Source organism: Electrophorus electricus, chromosome 19 (genome assembly GCF_041902795.1).
Source record: "Electrophorus electricus isolate QZ-2024a chromosome 19, ASM4190279v1, whole genome shotgun sequence".
In the NCBI taxonomy this organism is placed as follows: Eukaryota; Metazoa; Chordata; class Actinopteri; order Gymnotiformes; family Gymnotidae; genus Electrophorus; species Electrophorus electricus.
In genome coordinates, this window is record NC_137515.1 from 15,197,501 (window position 1) to 15,217,500 (window position 20,000).

Below are 20,000 nucleotides of genomic sequence, written 5' to 3' on the forward strand. Positions count from 1 at the left end.
AGGTCACAGCGGATCAAAATCACCACAAAAGGAAGGGCACTCATCCAGAATCAGGTTTCACCACACATTTCCCATCCATGTAACCATGCCTGATAGGACGGGAAGGACCAAACCTGAGCCCCGGAGACTGAACCAAAGCTAGCACGGCTGCCGGTGTGGACGAGGCCGGGCGGCAAGCACTCTGTTCTCCTGCATACCGCGCCTGGTCAGCTACTGGCTAGCATACAGATGCTTATCAGACAGAGTTTACGAGAGACGTACCACGTTTAATGGATTTATTAGGGCTCTTTTATTAGTACAAGACGGAATATAAGTGCATGCTAATCTGGTTTGCCATTATTGCTAAATAGAAAGGGATGAAACAGATGTTTCTATATATCTCCAAAAAGCTCGAGGCATAAACTAAGAGGGGAAGATTCTTTTTTGTTTTGCACACTTCTTTAACGAGACAGTGTTTCTGTGGTGCCTCTGAATCCCGCACTGACAATATAATGTCATTGACAGCGGCATATGGTCTAATTAAACTGTAGAAGCTAATATGCCGCATTCGACCCCTAAATTTTAATGTAGGTCAAACTTTGCATGAAAATTACTTTTCCCATCTTAGTCACATAATCACATAAATCTTCAGTATGAAAGTCTTGGCCTTTCTTGCCCTTTGTCAAAACACCGACTGGATGCACAAAAATCTGTTTATCATGCATTATTTGCTTGTTTACAATAGTCTCATGTTCCTTCCTGCCCCCTTTCTTTCTCTGCCTCCTCATGAGGGCCTGAAAACAAGACCCCTCCCCCGTCTCCGCTGCCTGGGTTTCGGATTGGGGTGGTGGAGGTGGTGGGTTCCTGGGGGCTGGAAGTCTTAATCCCAGCCTCAAATGGGAAATAAATTAGCTTCTTCACACTTAACTAGCTCTCATTTGCATGTCTCCGCCACTGTGCTGCATTCCTCTCCCCCAGCACTAATCCTCGGGGCGGAGGGGTACACTAGTTGGACGGGAAGAGGGAGGCACTGCGATGAAGTCTCCTCGCTATGTATCCCTCCCCATATGCTCAACTCACCAAAGGTGACAACCTGACATAACACAGGTCACACGTAATGACAGGGACGCTACATGTGTGCATAGGGATATAGTCCATACCAGCACAGAGAAATTTTTCCTCCAGCCCTCATCTGGCTAACAGAGTTATCTTAACAAATGTGAAATAATATTGATCTAAAAAAACAAAAAAGAAAAAGGTGACAGTGGCAACCTGACAGGATTCAAGCTAAGAGTAAAGAGCAAAAATACTGAAACACTTTTTAGATGAGAACTCTGAAGAGGTAACGCAAAAAAAAAAGTATATTTACTTGCTAGAATTATGTCAAGTTTCTGCTGCACTGAAACTATTATTGTTGATAGTTTTTCAATGGTTTAATTTAATTTGAACCTACTGTCAAGATCAAAAGATCTTTTTACCCATTATCTTAGTGAGGATTTTATTATTATAAGACATTATCTTTTATATATAGTTATACAATAACTACAGAAAGTTCTAGAACCTTCTAGATTGTGTTAATGAGCTCAACTGAGTGTGAAGTTCTTTGCCATAATGTGGAATGAAGGCTTTGCGATCTTATTTTTTTCCTTCCTAAGCCTACATCTTAGTTTATAATGATACATGGATAATAGCATCTACTTGCCTTTGTTTACTCTTGGTTTATAATTTGATTATTTTGGGTGCATCGTGTGTTTGTTTGCTGACAGACCTGTTGGCTCTCTTGGTAAGATGGTGGGGGGACGCTCTGTGTGGCCATCATTGTCAGTGCTGGTGCTGAAGGCACATGTTGCATCATGGGAGAGCTTCACATGGAGACCCTGCAAGAGACAATTGAACATTTAGCATCTTACAGCATCTTGTGCACAGAATCTGACTCAATACCCATCATTTGTCATCACAAAGAAACCGATCTCAGAGCATCTTAATTTCAAACTATACGGCAATAATAAATGAGTTGCTTCAATCCAGATTACCGTTTGCAGTGGAGAGCAGCAATAATAACTGGAAGCCAGTAAAAGGCCCAGCAAAGAGTCTGTTCAACTGGACAGTCCCTAAGAACATAATAGTGAGAGCAATGTTGCAGAAGCACCTCCCAGTCATGCTGTACTGAAAATGAGGTCAGGAAGGACAACTTCTCTACTCGGACGTGCGGTTCACACAAACAATCCCGAGCTACGTGCAAGCCTTCGGTCATGTAAAATAAACAGATCAGAAAGAGTTATGTAAAAGATATATTTGTGTGTCATTTACTCCATAGAATACAAGCAGTTTGGATGTTTTTTAGACCTTAATTATGTGTCAGTTGAGAAATGTTACGTTGTTCAGTTTAGATCAGTACAGTAGATTTACTTTGAGTGTATTTGGCACTACACACTAGTCCTCATTGTGCTTATCAAGCACAAAATCCAAGGTGAACATATAATATGAATATGGAGTCATCTTGGCAACCCAGAAAAAAAATAAGCACTGCACCTGGAAGGCCAACCTTGACTTAGTGTTTTTTGCAGGTAAACACGAGACCATCACCAAGCCAATCAGGTGCTCATTAGCTGTGCTGTCAGAGGTGTATTTGAAACAGATTGTGGGTAGGTCCCACCCCAGAGACAGTGCAAGTGGGACATCCCTATGTAGATAATTGGGCCCACAGTGCTCCGAGACTCACTCCAAGACATACATCCAGAGGTTAGCACAATCACTGCTCTTATGCCCTTCCACACTACACACATGCTGTTCAAGTAGAGCATCACATGAAGTGTAACTCATGTTGACCTATTTATTTAGAAATAATAACCTGTACTATGATAGATATGAAGAATTTGAATGATGACTATTCTAAAGGTTGGCAGAAAAGAGTAAATCTTGTTGTTTTTTTTAGGGCAGTTTCTGCATCCAATGTAGTGTCACTCTATGAAAACCATGAATAATATGGTTATGGAATTGAAACCAAAATGAACAAAATTACAAACTCTTGCATTAAACCTATCTCACTGGCCATTTTACAAAGAAAAGTAGACCGACTTATTGTTGGTCTCGCATTCCAGATATCATAAATCTCTCTTTTGCTGGTTTGTTATAGGTTGTATATGTGTTCTGATTGTTGTGTAAACATTGCGTATGCACCTCCCTTTAAAAGACTTGCATGGTCCCTGTTCCATATTGATTTTTCCATAAAACAAAGAGACTTTGCTTCACTCATCAAATACAGTTTAGTGTCATATAAATAAACACAGACAGTCCTTAAGCACATGCAGACCCCTGAGCCATAGTCACTGCACTGCCTTGCTGTTAGGAGAAATTTATTATACTGTAATTCACTCGTTGCTTAAGGAATGCTGTCCCGTGACTGCATGAGCTTTAAAACAATAATCTCTGAATTGGAGAGACATTCATGCTGACATAAATACTCTGTTTTATGGGGCCATCAGATTCCACCCGTCACAAGACGAGTATGCAGTTTCCTCATCCCAAAAGGCCGCAGCCAGGACACCATCTGCCCAAAGACGGGCGAAGGCTCCCAGTCCCACTTACACTGGCTTACATAGCCCCTCAGAGAGACGAGTGAAGCGAAGAAGAGTCTTGTGAAAGTCACAGCAGGACAATCACCACCCACTCTGTTAAAAACATTCATTTATTAACAACACCTCATAAGTGTACAGTTAGAGACGTAGCCCGTCAGTCGCTATAAAAAATGGTGTGTTAAATATCACACAACTGTTAGTTAGTGGTCGGTTTCTCACCACAGGATCACTGTTGGTTGCGTATTGTTTGGGTGGCAGACAGGGTGGTTGCTTTAATAAACACTAAAAAGCAGACATCATACCCCAAGAGCAGGACATACAGGTAATGGGGATATGACACCTCAGTGCACAAAACACATAACATAGCTAACAGAGCTGGCTGCTTTGATCTACCAATCAGTAATATAAGTAGTTTTACTCACCAAACTTGGCACCGATTTACAGTGTTTATGTCTGGCAAAGAGAAGGCATGAAATTTATCTTTCCTACGCTTTGACAGAAAAGGATGTACTGATCAGTGAGAACTGAAATAATTTTTTGCTGCAAACTTCCGAACAAACTAACATTTAGAGTGTGGACTTTCTGAGCAGGTAGGTGAGGTAGGAGGTGATCTATTAAACCAATTAAGTACAAGGTATTTGCTTTGACATGTATGTGACCAAGTGACACGCTAATATACTGTAATATTGATCAGTGGAAAGCAATTACGAGTTCACTCAACGAGGATAACAAATAGATGTCCATCCAGGTTTTCTGCTGGACAGAGGACAGGGGCTGAAGACGGTTCGTCCTAAAACCCAACGTCTGGCCGCCCCAGTAGCAGTCCACCCTTAACTCAACAGTGACAATGACACGTAAACACTCCAGTGTATCCAGTGCCTGATAAATTCATACCAATACAACACTACCACCCCCCTACCACGGGCGGCCCTGTTGTGTTGAGAAACATCTTCCAAATAATATCCAGTTAGGAGTGGTTCTGTGAGCACAAGTTGACCAATGATGGATGCAGTAAAAATTGTGCATGGGAAATGAATATGCCACACTCAGTAATTGAACACCTATAAAATGCACTTATAAGCGAGGTGTACCTAATAAAGTAGCCAGCAAGAGAAGGTGTAAGCTATATGTTTCTAATAAAGAGGATAGTAGGAGTACACCACAGGGAAATACGGCATTTCAGAGCAGCGGAGGTTTCACAGCTCATTTCGTTGTAACTGCAGTGTGGCCTGAACATTCTGACCCTGCCTTGAGTTGAACTCCATCAAAAATAATATCACTATTTATCCTAAAAGAATATTTTCCCCAGGTTTTCTGTATTGTGCCACTCTTTCGCCCTCTACTGGTAGATGTTCATTAGCTGTCTGAGTCCAGTTCAAGGGATACTTTCATTTTTCTTTGCCACCTGTGCCAAGCACGGTGCATAGAATTTGTACTCTGCTCCTTTTTGTAACATTAAGTGATATAATAGCTACACAAGGTTTATTTATTCATATAAAGTGTACTCTCCCCTGAGTCTTTGTTGAGCCATCTCAAGCGTTGTATTTATTTTTATCTAAATGATCTTGATTATATTATCGAACAGAACAATACTGGCTAGGTACCAAAGTTCTAGAATGCTCATCGGGTAACAAGCCAAGGAAATATTGACCACAAACTGTAATGAAGTTATTTTCTGCTTTTGATATATAAGAGCAAGAGAGCAACTGAGCCGTGCTTGACTCACTGTTTCAATTTGATCTTCCAGGTAGACTTCATTTAGATTGGACACTATAAAATATGTTCACGGTTCACTGTACTAGTCCGTTTGTTTGCCCTTGCTTGCTTCAGTAGCAAGCTGTTCAGTTTATTCAGGAAAAAAGGATTTCTTGTGATACTGCTTTTCCCTCATGTCATCTCCAACGTGCATTATCACTGAGGAAACTGTGTACATGAATCAAGGGGTTATAGCAGCATGCCGCAGTTGCAACTGGGTTTATTTGTTTGTATTGTGCACTTCACAATATCATAGTAAACACGCATTTTATCACATCAAAACAGACCAGTGGAATGGAACTATAAAATCACAACCTAACTTGCTGAGTGTGGGATCTGATTTTTAACTTTTCTGTAATTACAGTAAAGATAAATCATTTTAATATAAATTATGACCTCTATAGATTTCAGTATGCTGCCGTGATTCCTCCCAGGAGAGCAGCCTAGTGGTGGTACTCTGTAGGAACTGCCTTTGGCTGTCTGTCTCTTCAATTACTGTCAAAGTACGGAGGGGAGCGTACAGCTCCGTGTGCACCACGGCAGCGCAGTCGAGCCTCGTAAAAGCCCCTGCATCAGGCTCAGGGGAATGCTCAAGAAAGCTGGTCTGTGAACGCAATGTGATCCACCACACAGACCCACCTCTCCTCTGACAGACAGACAGATGACAGGTTGCACAGGGCAACCGGAAAGACCGTCTCTATCTCCCTCTCCCTTTCAGTTGCTCCTCATTCTGGCAGCTAGGCATGGAAAAGCACAGAGCAGGCCAACACAAACTGGTAGCTATTTCAGGACATCCCTCTCGCACACACACACACACACACACACACGCATACAGATGACAGGAGTTCAGGATACTCATTATCATAAAGGTGGTCAATACCTATATACTTTGTACTGTTGCATGTAAGACTTCATAAAAGCACAAACAATTTTTCAGCATAAAATAGAATTTGGCTTGGCACTGCATATTTTATGAGCCTTGTCCAAATCATATAAATTGAGGATGTTGTGTGTATGTATGTGTGATTTGTATACTGATTACACACTAAGTCTGTGTTCTCATTCCAAGTGCTATCAACCAAAAGGCATCTTTGCTGTTATCGCTCCTCATTTTAATTGCAAATTTTGTGAGCAAGTTGGTAATTAAATGGAAAATTGCACATTAATTGATGAGACTAAAGATAAAGCAATTCTAATTATTGCACAGTATTTTAGGAGGCCTCTCAAGTCTCATTCCCTCGAGTAATACACTACCTAACACCGCAGCACTGCAGTAACACACACACAGACAGACAACGGACACGCAGACGCACACACTCACACGCACATGCACAGACACACACACACACACACAGAGAGAGAGAGAGAGAGAGAGAGAGAGAGAGAGAGAGAGAGAGAGAGAGAGAGAGAGAGAGAGAGAGAGAGAGAGAGAAAGCAATTGTGTACACATTTGTGTACACTGCGTCTCACACACACACACACACACACACACACACACACACACACACATATACTTAATAATGAGTTGAAAAATCTCCAAGGTTATTGTCGGGCCTCTCCGGGTGAAGGGTGTACATCGATTAAGCTGTGCAGTTTGCTCTTCTGAAACGCATGACGACACACGATGGCGCGTCGGACATGACACGCAGCCTATTGATCGCATCGCAATGATCGATAACAACACATCGACCCCATCCGCTGATACACAGCAGGCGTCCCTCGCTCTTGTCATTCACTTAATGGGCTAAACAGGCATGTGCACAATGAGAACATGCACTCTTCACCCCACCTACACACAGCTAATTACTACATCATACACATACACGCACACACGCGGATAGCACAACGCTGCAGGGAGGCACAGGATATTACTGTAGGACAGCCTTTATATAGTACGCATGCTGCATAAAATCGCCTGTTGTTAATTCCGCCACAGAATGCGGTGTATGAAAAGGGAAATAAAGAAGCAGAAAAGCGGAATTATGCGCCGAGCGACATCAAAGGATCGTGAATGTGGAACGAGGGGAGGAAATCTAGTGCCTAATCAGAGTGTTGTGAACGTTTCTGGAAGGCACAGGCTGACTCTCGCGTGGTTAGGTCTCCTTCATCTCTTGGCGCACGGACAGCGTACCGCTAAAGTCTCGGCGCGAGGCTGCTGTTTGTGGCTGATTTGTTCAGCAGTATGGTAAAATTATCATTGCTACTGACCCTTTCATTTTGATATAAATTAATCGCCAAGAATAAGAAGGAGCAGAAATTCAGGTCGCGGGGGGGGGGGGGGGGGGGTCGATAATGACGCGTCACTCGATCCTACAGCACCAGTCGGTAGCCTGTCTGATCACTACAGATCGTTCAGACAAGCGTCGCGGGAAGAACCAGTATCGACAAGCGCGCTGGACCAATGCCTGCGAGTGTGATTTCGTGAGTGTATCTCACCGTTTCTTTAAGTTAAAAAAACAAAACAAAAAAAAAACTACTAGGGAATAGCCATGCAACTTCCTCTCTATCTTTAGGTCATCATAATAAAGCTCCTCTACAATAATGCGTAAGAATAGCAAGCCTTGCTTTACACTGACTAATGTACATAAATAAAACTGAACAAACACATAAAGAGAACTGCATATATAAACCCATGATTGCCAGGTGAGCATAATGATCAAAGGGATGTATAGAGAAATAAGTAACAGATTTGGTATACGTGTTTGCTATTTGTCTCATACTGAGTGTAATTGTAGAGATATGAGAACGCTAATAATAGCTCTGTATTATCTGAGACATTTGATGCTTATGGTCCAGTACAAACAGGAAACCTGAACCAATCTGTGTTGTAAACTGAGAATACTGATTTCAGGCCAACTCACACTTGTCCAAAGTATTATTTTAACTGGGACATGAAAAGCAAGCACTGATCCTAAGTTAGTCTGGGAGTTTGCTACATCGGATGTGGTCTATCATGATCATTTTCATGCACAGACCTTCTCTCAGTCACTGGGCCAAATTTCACATCTGTCAAGAGCCACTTTATATCTGTGTACTCTTGCACAGATGGACAGATTATAGCAGCAGTAGAGATCAACATGTTCTCTACACACAGGCTGATGTAATGCTGAATGTTTCTCCCACTTACAAAGAATACCTCTCTCATCCTCTACTTCTAAGCAGTGTGCTGGATATGATACCATCTAATAAATGTAAGAAGACTTATAGCATAAAGGCCTGTGTTCACCACGTTGGAAGTGTGTCCAATTGTCATTTTTCCACCTCTGTTTCAGCACAACCTGCTCAGAAGTTCGTCAGTGGCAGATCCTGCAGGCGAACGCAATGAATAATATTAAAACAGCGGGCGCATCGCACGCACCCAAATATCATGAATCTTAATGTCCTGAGTCAGGGCTTCACCGAAGTGCATGAATAAAGCAAGCCATCTGAATGCATCCGCTCCATTAGAGGCTAGTGTGCAGGCCCATTTACAATGCGCTTGGTGCAGCGTGGGGGGCCTTGGAGGGGGGTGGGGGGGGGACCCTACTCCGCTGATAAGGGACAAGAGAGGATGAGGAGAGGAGAAGCCCTGTATAGAGGCTACGGGTTCAGCCTGGTGCCCCTAGGCCACACACACACACACACACACACACACCACGCAATCCCAACACTGCTCATTAACCTGTATAAGCCTAAATTAGGGAGAGAAAACACACAAGCAAACACAGACTTGTGCAGATGCTTGGGTCTTTCCAACAATATTTAAAAGCAATGCACCAAAACACACAAACGCAGACCGAATTTCTTTCCTGTTTGCCAGCTATCCTAGAAAAAAAAAAGGTTATTTATAGATAAATTTAGCTCATCTTGGTCTTATACAGTCTTTTCTAAGCAACACTATAGTATCAGTGATCTTATCCAGCTCAGCAGAGGCTACAATGACTTCAAGGCATTTACAGTTTAAGTGTGAAATAAGCAGGCAGAGTCTACAAAGACATGATCACTGCACCATCCATCCAATCTCCCTCCAATTTCTGCCTCCTTTGTGTTTATGCTAATGATTGTTTGGATATAGCAGATCGGGAAATGATTGCGCTGTGTCCTGCTTTTTAAAATTAGATTAAAGTCTTTGCTGTAATGGGTGTTGTCAAAACTTAGTGTGTGGTGAAATTTCGTAATTCCCCTTAGCCTGATGGATCGCATGCAAATGACCTCATTAGCATGGCTAAAAGCTTTTATTATAATTAGCATTTTCTCAATAGAACGCACAAGCATGGCACAGATGAAAGTGAAAAGAATTTGCATGTTTACGACAGGATTTCTCCTTTAAAAAATTAAAAGCAAACAATAAGTGTTGCATAGATAGACAGTCTTTGCTCTCAGGGCCTGTTTCTCAGATAGTGTTTCATTTGGGCTCTGTGTGCATTTTGGGCAACTGTGTGCTGATGGGGAGATGGGAGTGTTAAGGATATCCTCTGATTTATTTTAAACAGCTTTCTTGGCACCGTGCTAAAGGGAAAACGAGGCGTCTGCACATAGCCATAGCGGACGTTCAGGACTCTTCGGCAGACATTGCTGGGCTTCTTCTTCATTCACAGTTCTATTCTCATTCACATTGGTCTGCTAGAACATCCAGTGGAGTTGCTGGAACCTTCTGAGCTTGAAATATTCTATTCTATTCTATTCTATTCTATTCTATTCTATTCTAATCTAACACACTATGCCAATTATGTTATTTATGATACTACTACACTTTAGTACACTTTAGTATACAAATACTTTACACATATACAAATACTCATTGATTCTTCAGAACACTAGAAAAGGAAAGAAAAGAAAAGCAAATTGAAAGCCTACAAGACGTTGTGTAATGTGGACATCTCACAACTATAATAAGAATAAATCCTTATTTGTTTACAGGTTTGACTTGACATTCACTCTTATGTCCCTGTTACAGGCCTCTGCTCTAGCACGCCTGGTTCTTGGTGGCAGCGTTTCGAGTTGGCAGGGAGCGTGGCAACATCTTGATGTTATTAGCACACGCCAGGGAGAGCATCCTGCGGTTGACGCACAGTGCTCACATTTCCTCTCGGAGCTGATAAAAATCGGTATATCGAAGGCTGAAATTCCACCAAAATTGGAGCTCCAGAGTTAGGGGAGAGCAGGGTCAATCTTGAAGAGTTTGCCATCGAATCACTTCCCAATGCTCGCATGTCGAGTGGAGATACGGTATAGAGACGATAGGGGCATTATCTCTCCCTCCATCTGCAAAGCTTTTTTTTATGGATACCTCCTAATCGTACCACCAGCCTGTTAGCTCTGGGACACTTAGCAAGGCAGCTAAAAAAAGACAGGTCTGTGATAAAACTTACTCAAGGATGACAGGATGTCGCGTGCTCCAAAGCACCTGTATGTAAAAAGATACGTTTATGGTTGGCAACTCACTGACCAATGGAAGCAGAGGCCTTGTCTGCAAGACTTTCTCACTTAATTTGTAGTTTTCCATTACTTGGCTGGTAATGGAATAGTAGCACTGGGAAATGAACTGCAACAGGCCTGTTTTCAGGGAGGTGTGGTGTCTGAACTACAGCACCAGGGTAGTGGAGGGAGACGTGGTGCTTCGGCTTAGGAACTAAAATGAGTGGAGCTGGATGGGGAAGGGGGAGAAGAGGGAGGGATGAAGAGGGGGAGAGAGAGAGAGGGAGGGCTAGAGAGAGAGACAGACTGTGAGAGGGAGGGAGAGAGGGAGACAGAGGGAGAGGGAGGGATGGAGAGAGTGAGAGATAGACGGTGAGAGAGGGAGGAATGGAAAGAGTGAGGGATGGAGAGAGAGAGAGAGAGGGTGGGATGGAGAGAGGGAGAGACAGAGACAGTGAGAGAGGGAGGGATGGAGAGAGGGATAGTGCAGCATGGCCTTGGCTGGAAAGTTTCAGTGGAATTAAGGCATGGATGATCTGCATGTAAAGGATTCCAACCTGTTCCATCCCTCACTGGAAAAAAAATAAACTGTGTGTGTGTGTTTGTGTGTGAGTGTGTTAGTGTGTGTGTGTGAGTGAATGAGCAAAGGAGAGAGAAAGAGAGAGAGAGAGAGAGAGAGAGAAACAGAGAGCAGTAGGGGGCTAATGAGTAGGGAGATTATCACACAGAGACTCTCAGCGCTCTGATTGTCAGCAGACTAATAATGAAGAGTTTAGGGTTCGGTTTCAAAAGAGCACCCAGGGGAAAATGGCACCGCAGGCGCCCGGGCATGGAACAGCCACGAGGGCAGGATGGAGCGGATCAAATGATCACCATGGAGCACACGTTCTTAGGAAGTTAGGGCCACAGATACGTCTAGGGTAAGATTTTAGGGTACCTTACAGGTATAAGAAAATTTGTGAGATAAAGAAAATGAAGAGGGATGGGGTCCGAGAGAGAGTAATACAGGTGTTTAAATGGCCACAGGCCATGTGGGTAGTTGGCGACTGGAGTAGGTGGGGTTGCCTTTGGTGTGGGGGTTTGGGACCACTGCAGTGTGTCAGAGGGCACGAAGATTAAAAGACAGAGGAATAAAATAAAAATGCATCTTAAGCACATGCTTGGCAAAATATCTGATCATCATTTACCATGTTATGGTCACCCAAATTAATATCTTTTGTGTCGCATTGCTGGATTCAAATCAATAAAACAAAAAAATTTTATGCTTAAATGACACTTATTAGATGTTCCCTTCGACCAGCTTGGTTGAAGTATCATATACCCAGTGGTTCTTCGTAACAGCAAGAAGTAGATGGAGGATGATGGACATATGGAGCACTGGACGGCCACGTTTAACCACACACTCTACGAACAGGCTTCCATGAACCTCCAGTATTCTCATCCCCCCATATTTGGGGCTCATTGGTGAATTCCAGAAATTCTAGAACTCTGGTTTTCGAATTCTGGAATTATGTTGCCAACCCGCAGGAGATGTTGAGGAAGAAAGGATCACTCGAAGGGAAGGAGCGCACAATGAGGGAAAGAGGCCGGCTTCGAGGCAAAATGAGCCCGACAGGATAATGAGGCCGCGTTCGCCGTGCTCGGCCCCCGCAGCTGATGTTTGTCTTTGTGCGCAGCACAGAGCCGCACGGCCCGGAATCCTTGGAAACTCCAAACAATCCAATATTAAATTTCCTCTGCAGTGCCACAGGGAGAGATGGAGGCATGCACAGGGGGAAAGAGAAGACACAGGGATGGAGGAAAACTGAGGGGGGGGAGAGAGAGAGAGAGAGAGAGAGAGAGAGAGAGGGAGTGAGTCAGGGAACAGCATAGAACCAGACAATGAAGAAAGACTTACAAGGGGAGGGAGGAAGGCAGATGCAGACTTGGAAGAAGAGAGAATATGGGCTGGGATTTGGAGAGACTGATTTGAATGGAAAGCCCCTCTGTCCATCCTTGGCACTGTGCCAGATTTCAAACCTGCAGGTGCATCAACAACTGTGGTTGGCCAAATGCCCGCCTCAAATCTAATATTACCATGAGAGCTTCCATGTGGACTTCAGGCAAATGATACATTCTTCCATGTATCTATAATGTTTTAGACAACCTCAAGCCCAATTCTGTGATTAAAATCCTTTTTGAATATTTATTTTACCGAAAGAAACATATCCTCTCCTCCTAAAGGGTCATTATTCACATTACATGGATTGGAATTTAAGGCAGGTGTGTGAGCATGTGCGAGTGTAAAATGACTATCTGGCTTTGTAAATATGGATGAGATGAGTTCTGTTGAATCCAGACTATTGTAATACATGTCTGAGGAAAAAAATTGAAAATATTCAAATATGCAAGGAAGTGAACAACATGAGTATGTGTGTGTTTGTGTGTGTGTGTGTGTGTGTGTGTGTGTGTGTGTGTGTAACACAACTAATTACACACCTGATCATGTATGTCCTCTCTAACATGCCCCCCCCCCCCCCCCCACACACACACACCAGACACACCACCTCCCATTCAGTTCAGAATAGTTCCAATAGGCAGGTCTATAGTTCTCTAGTTATGAAGTATTGGAGAGGCCCAGGTCAGCATACTGCTCTGCCCAGACCATCTGGAGGCCATTAGGGCCGAGGGATATCGGATCCCCCCGCTGACGCTGCCTGGCTGGGTGGCCCTGCTGCACACAGCAACTTTCAGCAGGTCTGTGTGATTGATAGGCGGCCTCACTCTCAAACTCCCAGAGCAGACCCACACGCTGGGGTTAAAACACACGCTACTACTATTACCATACACAGTGTAACGCTCAGACCATAACACGTAACACGCAGACACACACACTCACCCACACTGTTACCATCAGGATACATACATATGGTGCATTCCAAGTTCTACAACACGCAGAGCAGAACACTGAACTAATATAACGTGGTCTCATAGTTGCAGAACACATTGGTATTTGCTCAATCAAAATGATTAAAAAGAATCAAGGTTATAGCTAGGGGCTGGTTTTGCAGCTGTAACTTTTATTCATTTGAAGGCCAGTAGAAATCTCTTTTAATCATTTAAAACTCTCAGTAAATACACTCTTTTACATTATATTTTATATTAGAATTTCTGAGGGGTTTTTTTTACTTTTTTTTTTTAGATTAGGTTGATTGTACACCTCAAGTTGTACAATTAGGTTTTAGATTAGGTTGTGCATGACCTTAAGTTGACTGATTACACACTTTTGACACACATTTCTATAGCTGTCACACAAGACAGCATCATACATAAAGCACCCGGCAGACCACACATGAATAGATGCGTCACAACCACATTAAACCTTACAAAAAAGCTTCCTGCCATTGCTGAACCATCTAGTCTTTCCATTTCAATAACATTGATGTTAAGGCCACAATTAACCCAGAAAACTGGGAAAGTATGCAAAGATGATTCTGACAGAACCAAACTTCAGTGTCAGTGTGTGCCTGTCCTACCCTGGTGAGCAGGGAACATACCTGTAGAGCGCACTTCATTTTAAGCCCTCATTCCGAAAGGGGAAGAACAGACATGAGGGGAAACTGAGAAAATGTGACAGGAGAGACGAGTTTTTGTTTTGTTTTTTCTTAAAAGGAAAAAAAAAGGCGACATTTCGAGTAAATGGCGTCCAAAACCCACTCCAATTATCTTTGGCAGCCATGCCAGTGAGGCTGACTTAATTAAAGAGAGAAGAGAGAGGGAGGGGAGAGGAGGAAAGTGAACGAGAAAGAGAGAGAGCAAGAGACAGAAAGAAAAGAAAGAGGGAGTGCGTATCAGCCCAGCACACAAAGCCGCACGCCAGTGCCGTCCAGCACGCTTTCCTTTTCAATTCCACTTCAAAGCAGCCAGAGAAATGATAATAAAAAAAAGGAAGACAGAGACGTTTTTTTTTTAAAGTTCCGTAATTGCACGATTCATATCCAGCGTTTCTCTGTTTTTATCATTATACAGATAGGACAGAAATACATGAAAAGAGAATAGAAATGATTTTATTCCACGCTAAATCCCCAATAATCCTCTTCTGCCTTTCCCTGTCTGCCTCCAACGTTGACCTTTTCACAGGAATCCTGTTGCCATGGAAACGCTGCCTGCCCCCCCCCCCCCCCTTTACTTCAATACATACACAAAAGTACTAACACAAACACCTTTCTCTACACAAATGAGTGCACCTTGGTGTGTCCTTTCAACTTTCACTGGGCACAACAATTGTTTTAGTGTGTAAGTAAGGGAGTTTGTAAATCTCTCAGGTGAATTTATACCAGATAAAAAAGCTGTTAAACTCTGCATCCATTCTGAATGTTTTGTGTCCTGTGAGAATCTGCTCTAATTCAGCACTGTGTCTTTAAAATCCTACCTGCCCTTTAGGCTTATACAGCATGTACGCCTCATCTGCTCCCACAAAGGTCACGTGGGCCACTAAACTACTGGTTATGGCTCTCCAGGGAAGATAACATGATAGATTTCAGGGATACTAAAGAAAAAAAATTATTCCTAGCATATGACATCTACTGTGACACTCATCGTGGGTAAAATGTAAATAAATAAATAAATAAATAAATAAATGTTCACACCAACTTGGTAATTATTCTTTTTTTTTTTACTTACATGTGCTGTTCAAGCAATCACTGGTGTTATTATATTTAAACTTTTTCACCTTGGCTGCCCCGCTATTCCAATGTAATGTTTAATTACAACCCTACCTGTTTTTAAAGAGCAATCTCGGGTGTATTTTAGATGTAAGGAGGCGAGAGGGAGGCATCTGGCTCGAACGCCTCTCCAGAAGGAGCGTGGGAGGCCGATCCAGAATTCAGCTCTAACGTGTGACTACAAAAATAAACACACTTTCACAGACGACAATGGCCATCTCAGAACTGCAGCCATACTTCCAAAACCCCACTGTAAAGTGCATGCAATGCACCGCGGAAGATCAGCTGAACAGAAACGGCGAGGGAATGCATTATTCTGTCAAAACGCATTCAGAATCATAAGAGTGGTGCTTGCCCTCACGTGGCACTGTGAGGGTTGGGAAGTGTAGTCTATTCTGTGTTCTGGACAGAAACGAAACATATGCACTTGTAAAATGAGGGACAGCATGAGTATTTTTTAACACAGTACATCACTGACCCATAGCCATATTGAGAAAAAAAAAAACCATCTTTCTACTCTTCTCTTCGCTTTGTACTGTAGATTAACTAGGCAAAAAATGGAGAAAAGTGAGTTCTTCATATTGTGCTGGTCTAAGTCAGTGGGCCCAATGAAGCTGGCTAGCAGAAGCTCCGGGCAGATGTGTGTTTTGGAGCAGGGCAGAGGTCCGTACTGACCGCATTGGGCCAGAGTGCTGGAGGCCTGGGCTGGAACTGGGAGATAAGCCTGCCTCCAGAGGCCTCACTACAGGACAGAGAGCAGGGAGGGGGGGCAGAAAGAGAGAGGGAGAGAGACAGAGAGAGAGAGAGAGAGAGAGAGAGAGAGAGAGAGAGAGAGAGACGCACTGAGCAGCAGCTAACAGAACAGCTGCTGGTCCACGAGGTTAGTAGGAGCTCCTCTCTCTGGGCGTCTGTCTGCATTTTTGCTTTCTGTTTTCTCTGCTTACTATTTTCTGTGGTTTTTGCTCATCACGCTGCCCCTGCCATCCTGAAACCTGTGCTTTTCCCTCGCCTCTCTCACTCTAAATGGCCATCATTCTCTTTCACACTTCCTCAGTAATTCACTCTATTTCACTAACTTACCTACTCTCTGCTTTTTGCAGAATCCTTCCTTAACACTTTGTGTGTGTGTGTGTGTGTGTGTGTGTGTGTGTGTGTGTGTGTGTGGAACATTCCGGCATGTTGAGCTCAGACTGCAGCATTCTGCTCTCAGTGGCAGGATTGTTCTTGCCGTGCAGGCCCAAAGCCTGTTGCCACGGAGACCGCCATACCACAGGTCCGACCCTGGAGAACTGTGGCTCTCCCCCTCAGCGGGAGACACCGGCAGCTGCAGCCCAGCTGCTCTGACCAGGGCACACACGCGTGCACATGCAGACACACAATTACACACTCACGCTACATCACATTATGACTATTAGTAATGGAACAAGGTTACAGTGCGCAAACACACACTCATGTCTAAGTGAAGATCACAGGTTTATCTGCTTTGAAATACATCACCACTGCTCTGCAAGGGAGTACCACTATCATATCTAAATACACTTGGTCCTGGTCTTCAGCCTAGCCTTGGTCCGAGTCTTGTGGGTCACGCTACTGACATCAATATGCTTGTGCACACACACAAACGCACAGACGTGTGCGCATACACATTCAAGTGCCCCTTTCGCTGCATTACAGCTGTTACCACTGGATCACAGATCCCTCTTTAACACTCCCTGCCTCTGTCACACACTCTCCTATACCCTGTGCTAATATGCCCCTCCAACTAACTCATTTACTTACTCTCTCATTCACTGTAGTGCTGGAGTAAGGGTACTCCACCATGGCTTCCAACAGCTCCTCAGTGCTCACCAAACGGTAAGTGCTGTTCAGCCAACACAGCCCACACACCGCAGAGCCCACAGAGGAAGAGCGGCGCACTAGCAGCAGAGACCGGTGATGCATCTCCAACCATAGCACTGTCCTTTTACTGTCCCGCCCTTTTGGAACAGACACTTCACTCTAATATTTAAAGTGACCACAGCACGTCGGTACTTCAGGGAGATGTGTTTTTGACTTTGACCGTCCTGCCTGACGTCACATACGGAGGAGCGGTACAAGGGTTGCAAGCTCCATGTCCTATCTCATCAAAGTGGCAGATGTTCTCCTTCCCACCTCAGAGCTAACGTGATTCGCCAGCAATGCTTCGTCTGAAGCGGTGCATAGAGACGTGTGCCCTCGCATCCAGAATGGGGTCTGGGCGCTGCGTCTACAGGCTGGGCTCTGCATCCTGCAGCCAGGAGCGGACTGCCAGTGATGGCTTGTTCATGCTGAGCTACGGGGACCATTGCTGGGGGCGAGGGGTCCAGCTCATGCCATCGTGCACCAAGCCTGGTGCCTCTCGAGGTTCAGCACGCCAGAGGGTAATCAGGATCTGTGTCTCCTCCCTAGCAGCGCGCAGCACAATGTCCTTTAAAAACTTGACGCAGCCGCTAGATTTGCTCGGTCGGTGCTGTCTCTCTCGCGCGCTCACATTCTCTCCCTGCCCACCCTCCATATCTACAGTTAAAAATGGAGAACAGCATGTCAACATTAGCGCTACGTGCTGGCTGTCTCCACGGAGCAGAGAGGAAGGTAGAAAGGTTTTTAGTTTAGGACCATTAATGATGGGCTTCTGCCAACACCATAAGTCAGATGATTTATGACTATGACTGGTTTTAAATCACTTTAGATGATAAACCTCTTGGCTATGTTGTTGCAACCACTAAGAGCACTGAAAGCGCCTCAGTATAATTGCTCTATCACCCGCATATCTACCAAGATGCAAAGTGCTAAGCAATTTATCATTTAAAAACTCATTCATGTAACTGAGGGAAAAAAACAGAACAGTGGATTGAAGCAGACACAGAAACAAGACACTGTACACTTCTTTGCATTTAAGGTGCATCATATGTCACTTATATGCTTGTATGTGAGAGTGAGTGAGTAAGTGCGTGTGTGTGTGTGTGTGTGTGTGTGTGTGTGCGCGTACGTGCGTGTGCGCGCAAGCGAGCGTGCGTGCGTGAGTGAGTGAATGTGTGCGTGCATGCCTGGATGAGTGAGTGTGTGTGTGAGTGGGTGTGTGTGTGTGTGTGTGTGTGTGTGTGTGAGTCGGTGTGTGTGTGTGTGCGTGTGTGCGTGCGTGCGAGTGAGTGTGCGTGTGTATGTGTGTGTGTGTGTGTGTGAGTGTGTGTGTGTGTGTGTGTGTGCTCATAAACAGAAGCAGTGGGGGCTACCATGACTTAAAAAGAGCAGCGTCAGTGGAGAGATCAGGGGTGGAGGCAGCGAGGGTGGAGGCAGCCCACAGCACTCCCGCTGCCTCCACTCCTCCATCTGCTCCGTTTTCCCCTCCACCTCTGCTTTGCTGATGAGCCGGGTCTTCAGTCCCCCCAATAAAATCCCATTAGCTCTTAATGAAGTCGAGCTCACTGCCTCGCGCCTTCACCTCATTTAGCACGATTGTCTGGTGGCCATTAGCACCGAGGCAATTACAGCCTGAACAGCGAGAGTAATTGGAAATGCCGACAGGGACCGGGAGAAAATGGGAATAAATAATACCCCCCAAAAAAATAAAAATTCAAACTAATAAGCTTCTATTGAAATGAGGGGGGGCTACTAAGCTAAATCAACATAATTTTAATCGTGCCTGGCGAGGTAGAGACATAAAGGTACTGGCACAGGTAATGTTGATAATGAGGATGAGGATGATGAAGGCTGGGCTTGGTTTGGAAGAGCAAGTTGGTCAGTACGTATCTTAAGGATATGTGAAATGCGGCAAGGTGAGAACACAAGTGAATTGAGATATGAGACGGCCTTCTAGCAGGTCAAAGAGATCATCTAGAGTGAGGGTACCTAAGGAGAGCTTTGAGTAGATTTTTTGTGAAATAACTTACACTTAGTTCAGCAGAGCTAATTATGCAACTGGTACTAAAACGAATGGAGATTACAGCACAGGATTCGTTTGTGCGAAACTATGCAGAGGCAGCTTTATGAAGACAGGGAATTGAATAGCACCTCCCGAGTGGTATTTGGAGTGTGCTGTGTGGCCTAATGGTGGCAGATGCCAGGGGATCTCTGCAGACCTCTTGCCCCTCCCGACGCAACGCAACAGGTGGCAGAAATGTGATCAGAGAGGGCAGCATCAGAGGGCACCTTTCACAAGAGACCGGGCAGCATGCCCGGCCGTCCACTGGCGGCGACGACACTGCCAGAATGTGTGTGCACGTGGGTTCATGTAAGTGTGTGCGCGCGCATGTGTTGAGGGGCAAAGATTAGTGAAGATCGTGCATGTGTTTGTGTGTGTCTGTGCGAGTGCGTGAGAGAGAGAAAGAGAGAGAAGGAGTCTTGGCATCGGTTATCCTCAGTCCAAACGGGAAACAGAAGGTCGGCTCCCACAATAACGGTGTCCCAAGGGGCAACCACAATAGCAGCTCAGCGCCTGCGGTCAGCAATACTTTCAAGGTCTCTCATTCGGAGAGTTCAACAGGGCAGACCCACCCAGCACCACTTCCCCACACAACAGGACACATACGGAACTCAGCTACACGCATACATATTCATACACCTTCCGCGA

At 44.5% G+C, this 20,000-nt stretch overlaps 1 protein-coding gene across 3 annotated transcripts in view; it reads right to left on the bottom strand.

The window, feature by feature from the left end:
• LOC113579045 (pbx/knotted 1 homeobox 2) overlaps nt 1-20,000 on the bottom strand; it is a 50,826-nt gene that overhangs the window by 17,636 nt on the left and 13,190 nt on the right. The window contains exons 1-2 of one of the 3 annotated variants that reach the window (XM_081702524.1): nt 5,952-6,097; nt 1,748-1,856 (exon numbers count right to left, since the gene is read on the bottom strand). In XM_081702524.1, coding sequence (XP_081558650.1) covers nt 1,748-1,834 — 87 coding nt within the window. In that variant the 5' untranslated portion in view covers nt 1,835-1,856; nt 5,952-6,097. Of the gene's footprint in view, nt 1-1,747; nt 1,857-2,012; nt 2,072-5,951; nt 6,098-20,000 lie in introns of those variants that run through there. The other 2 variants (XM_081702525.1, XM_035535935.2) reach the window with 2 other exon arrangements.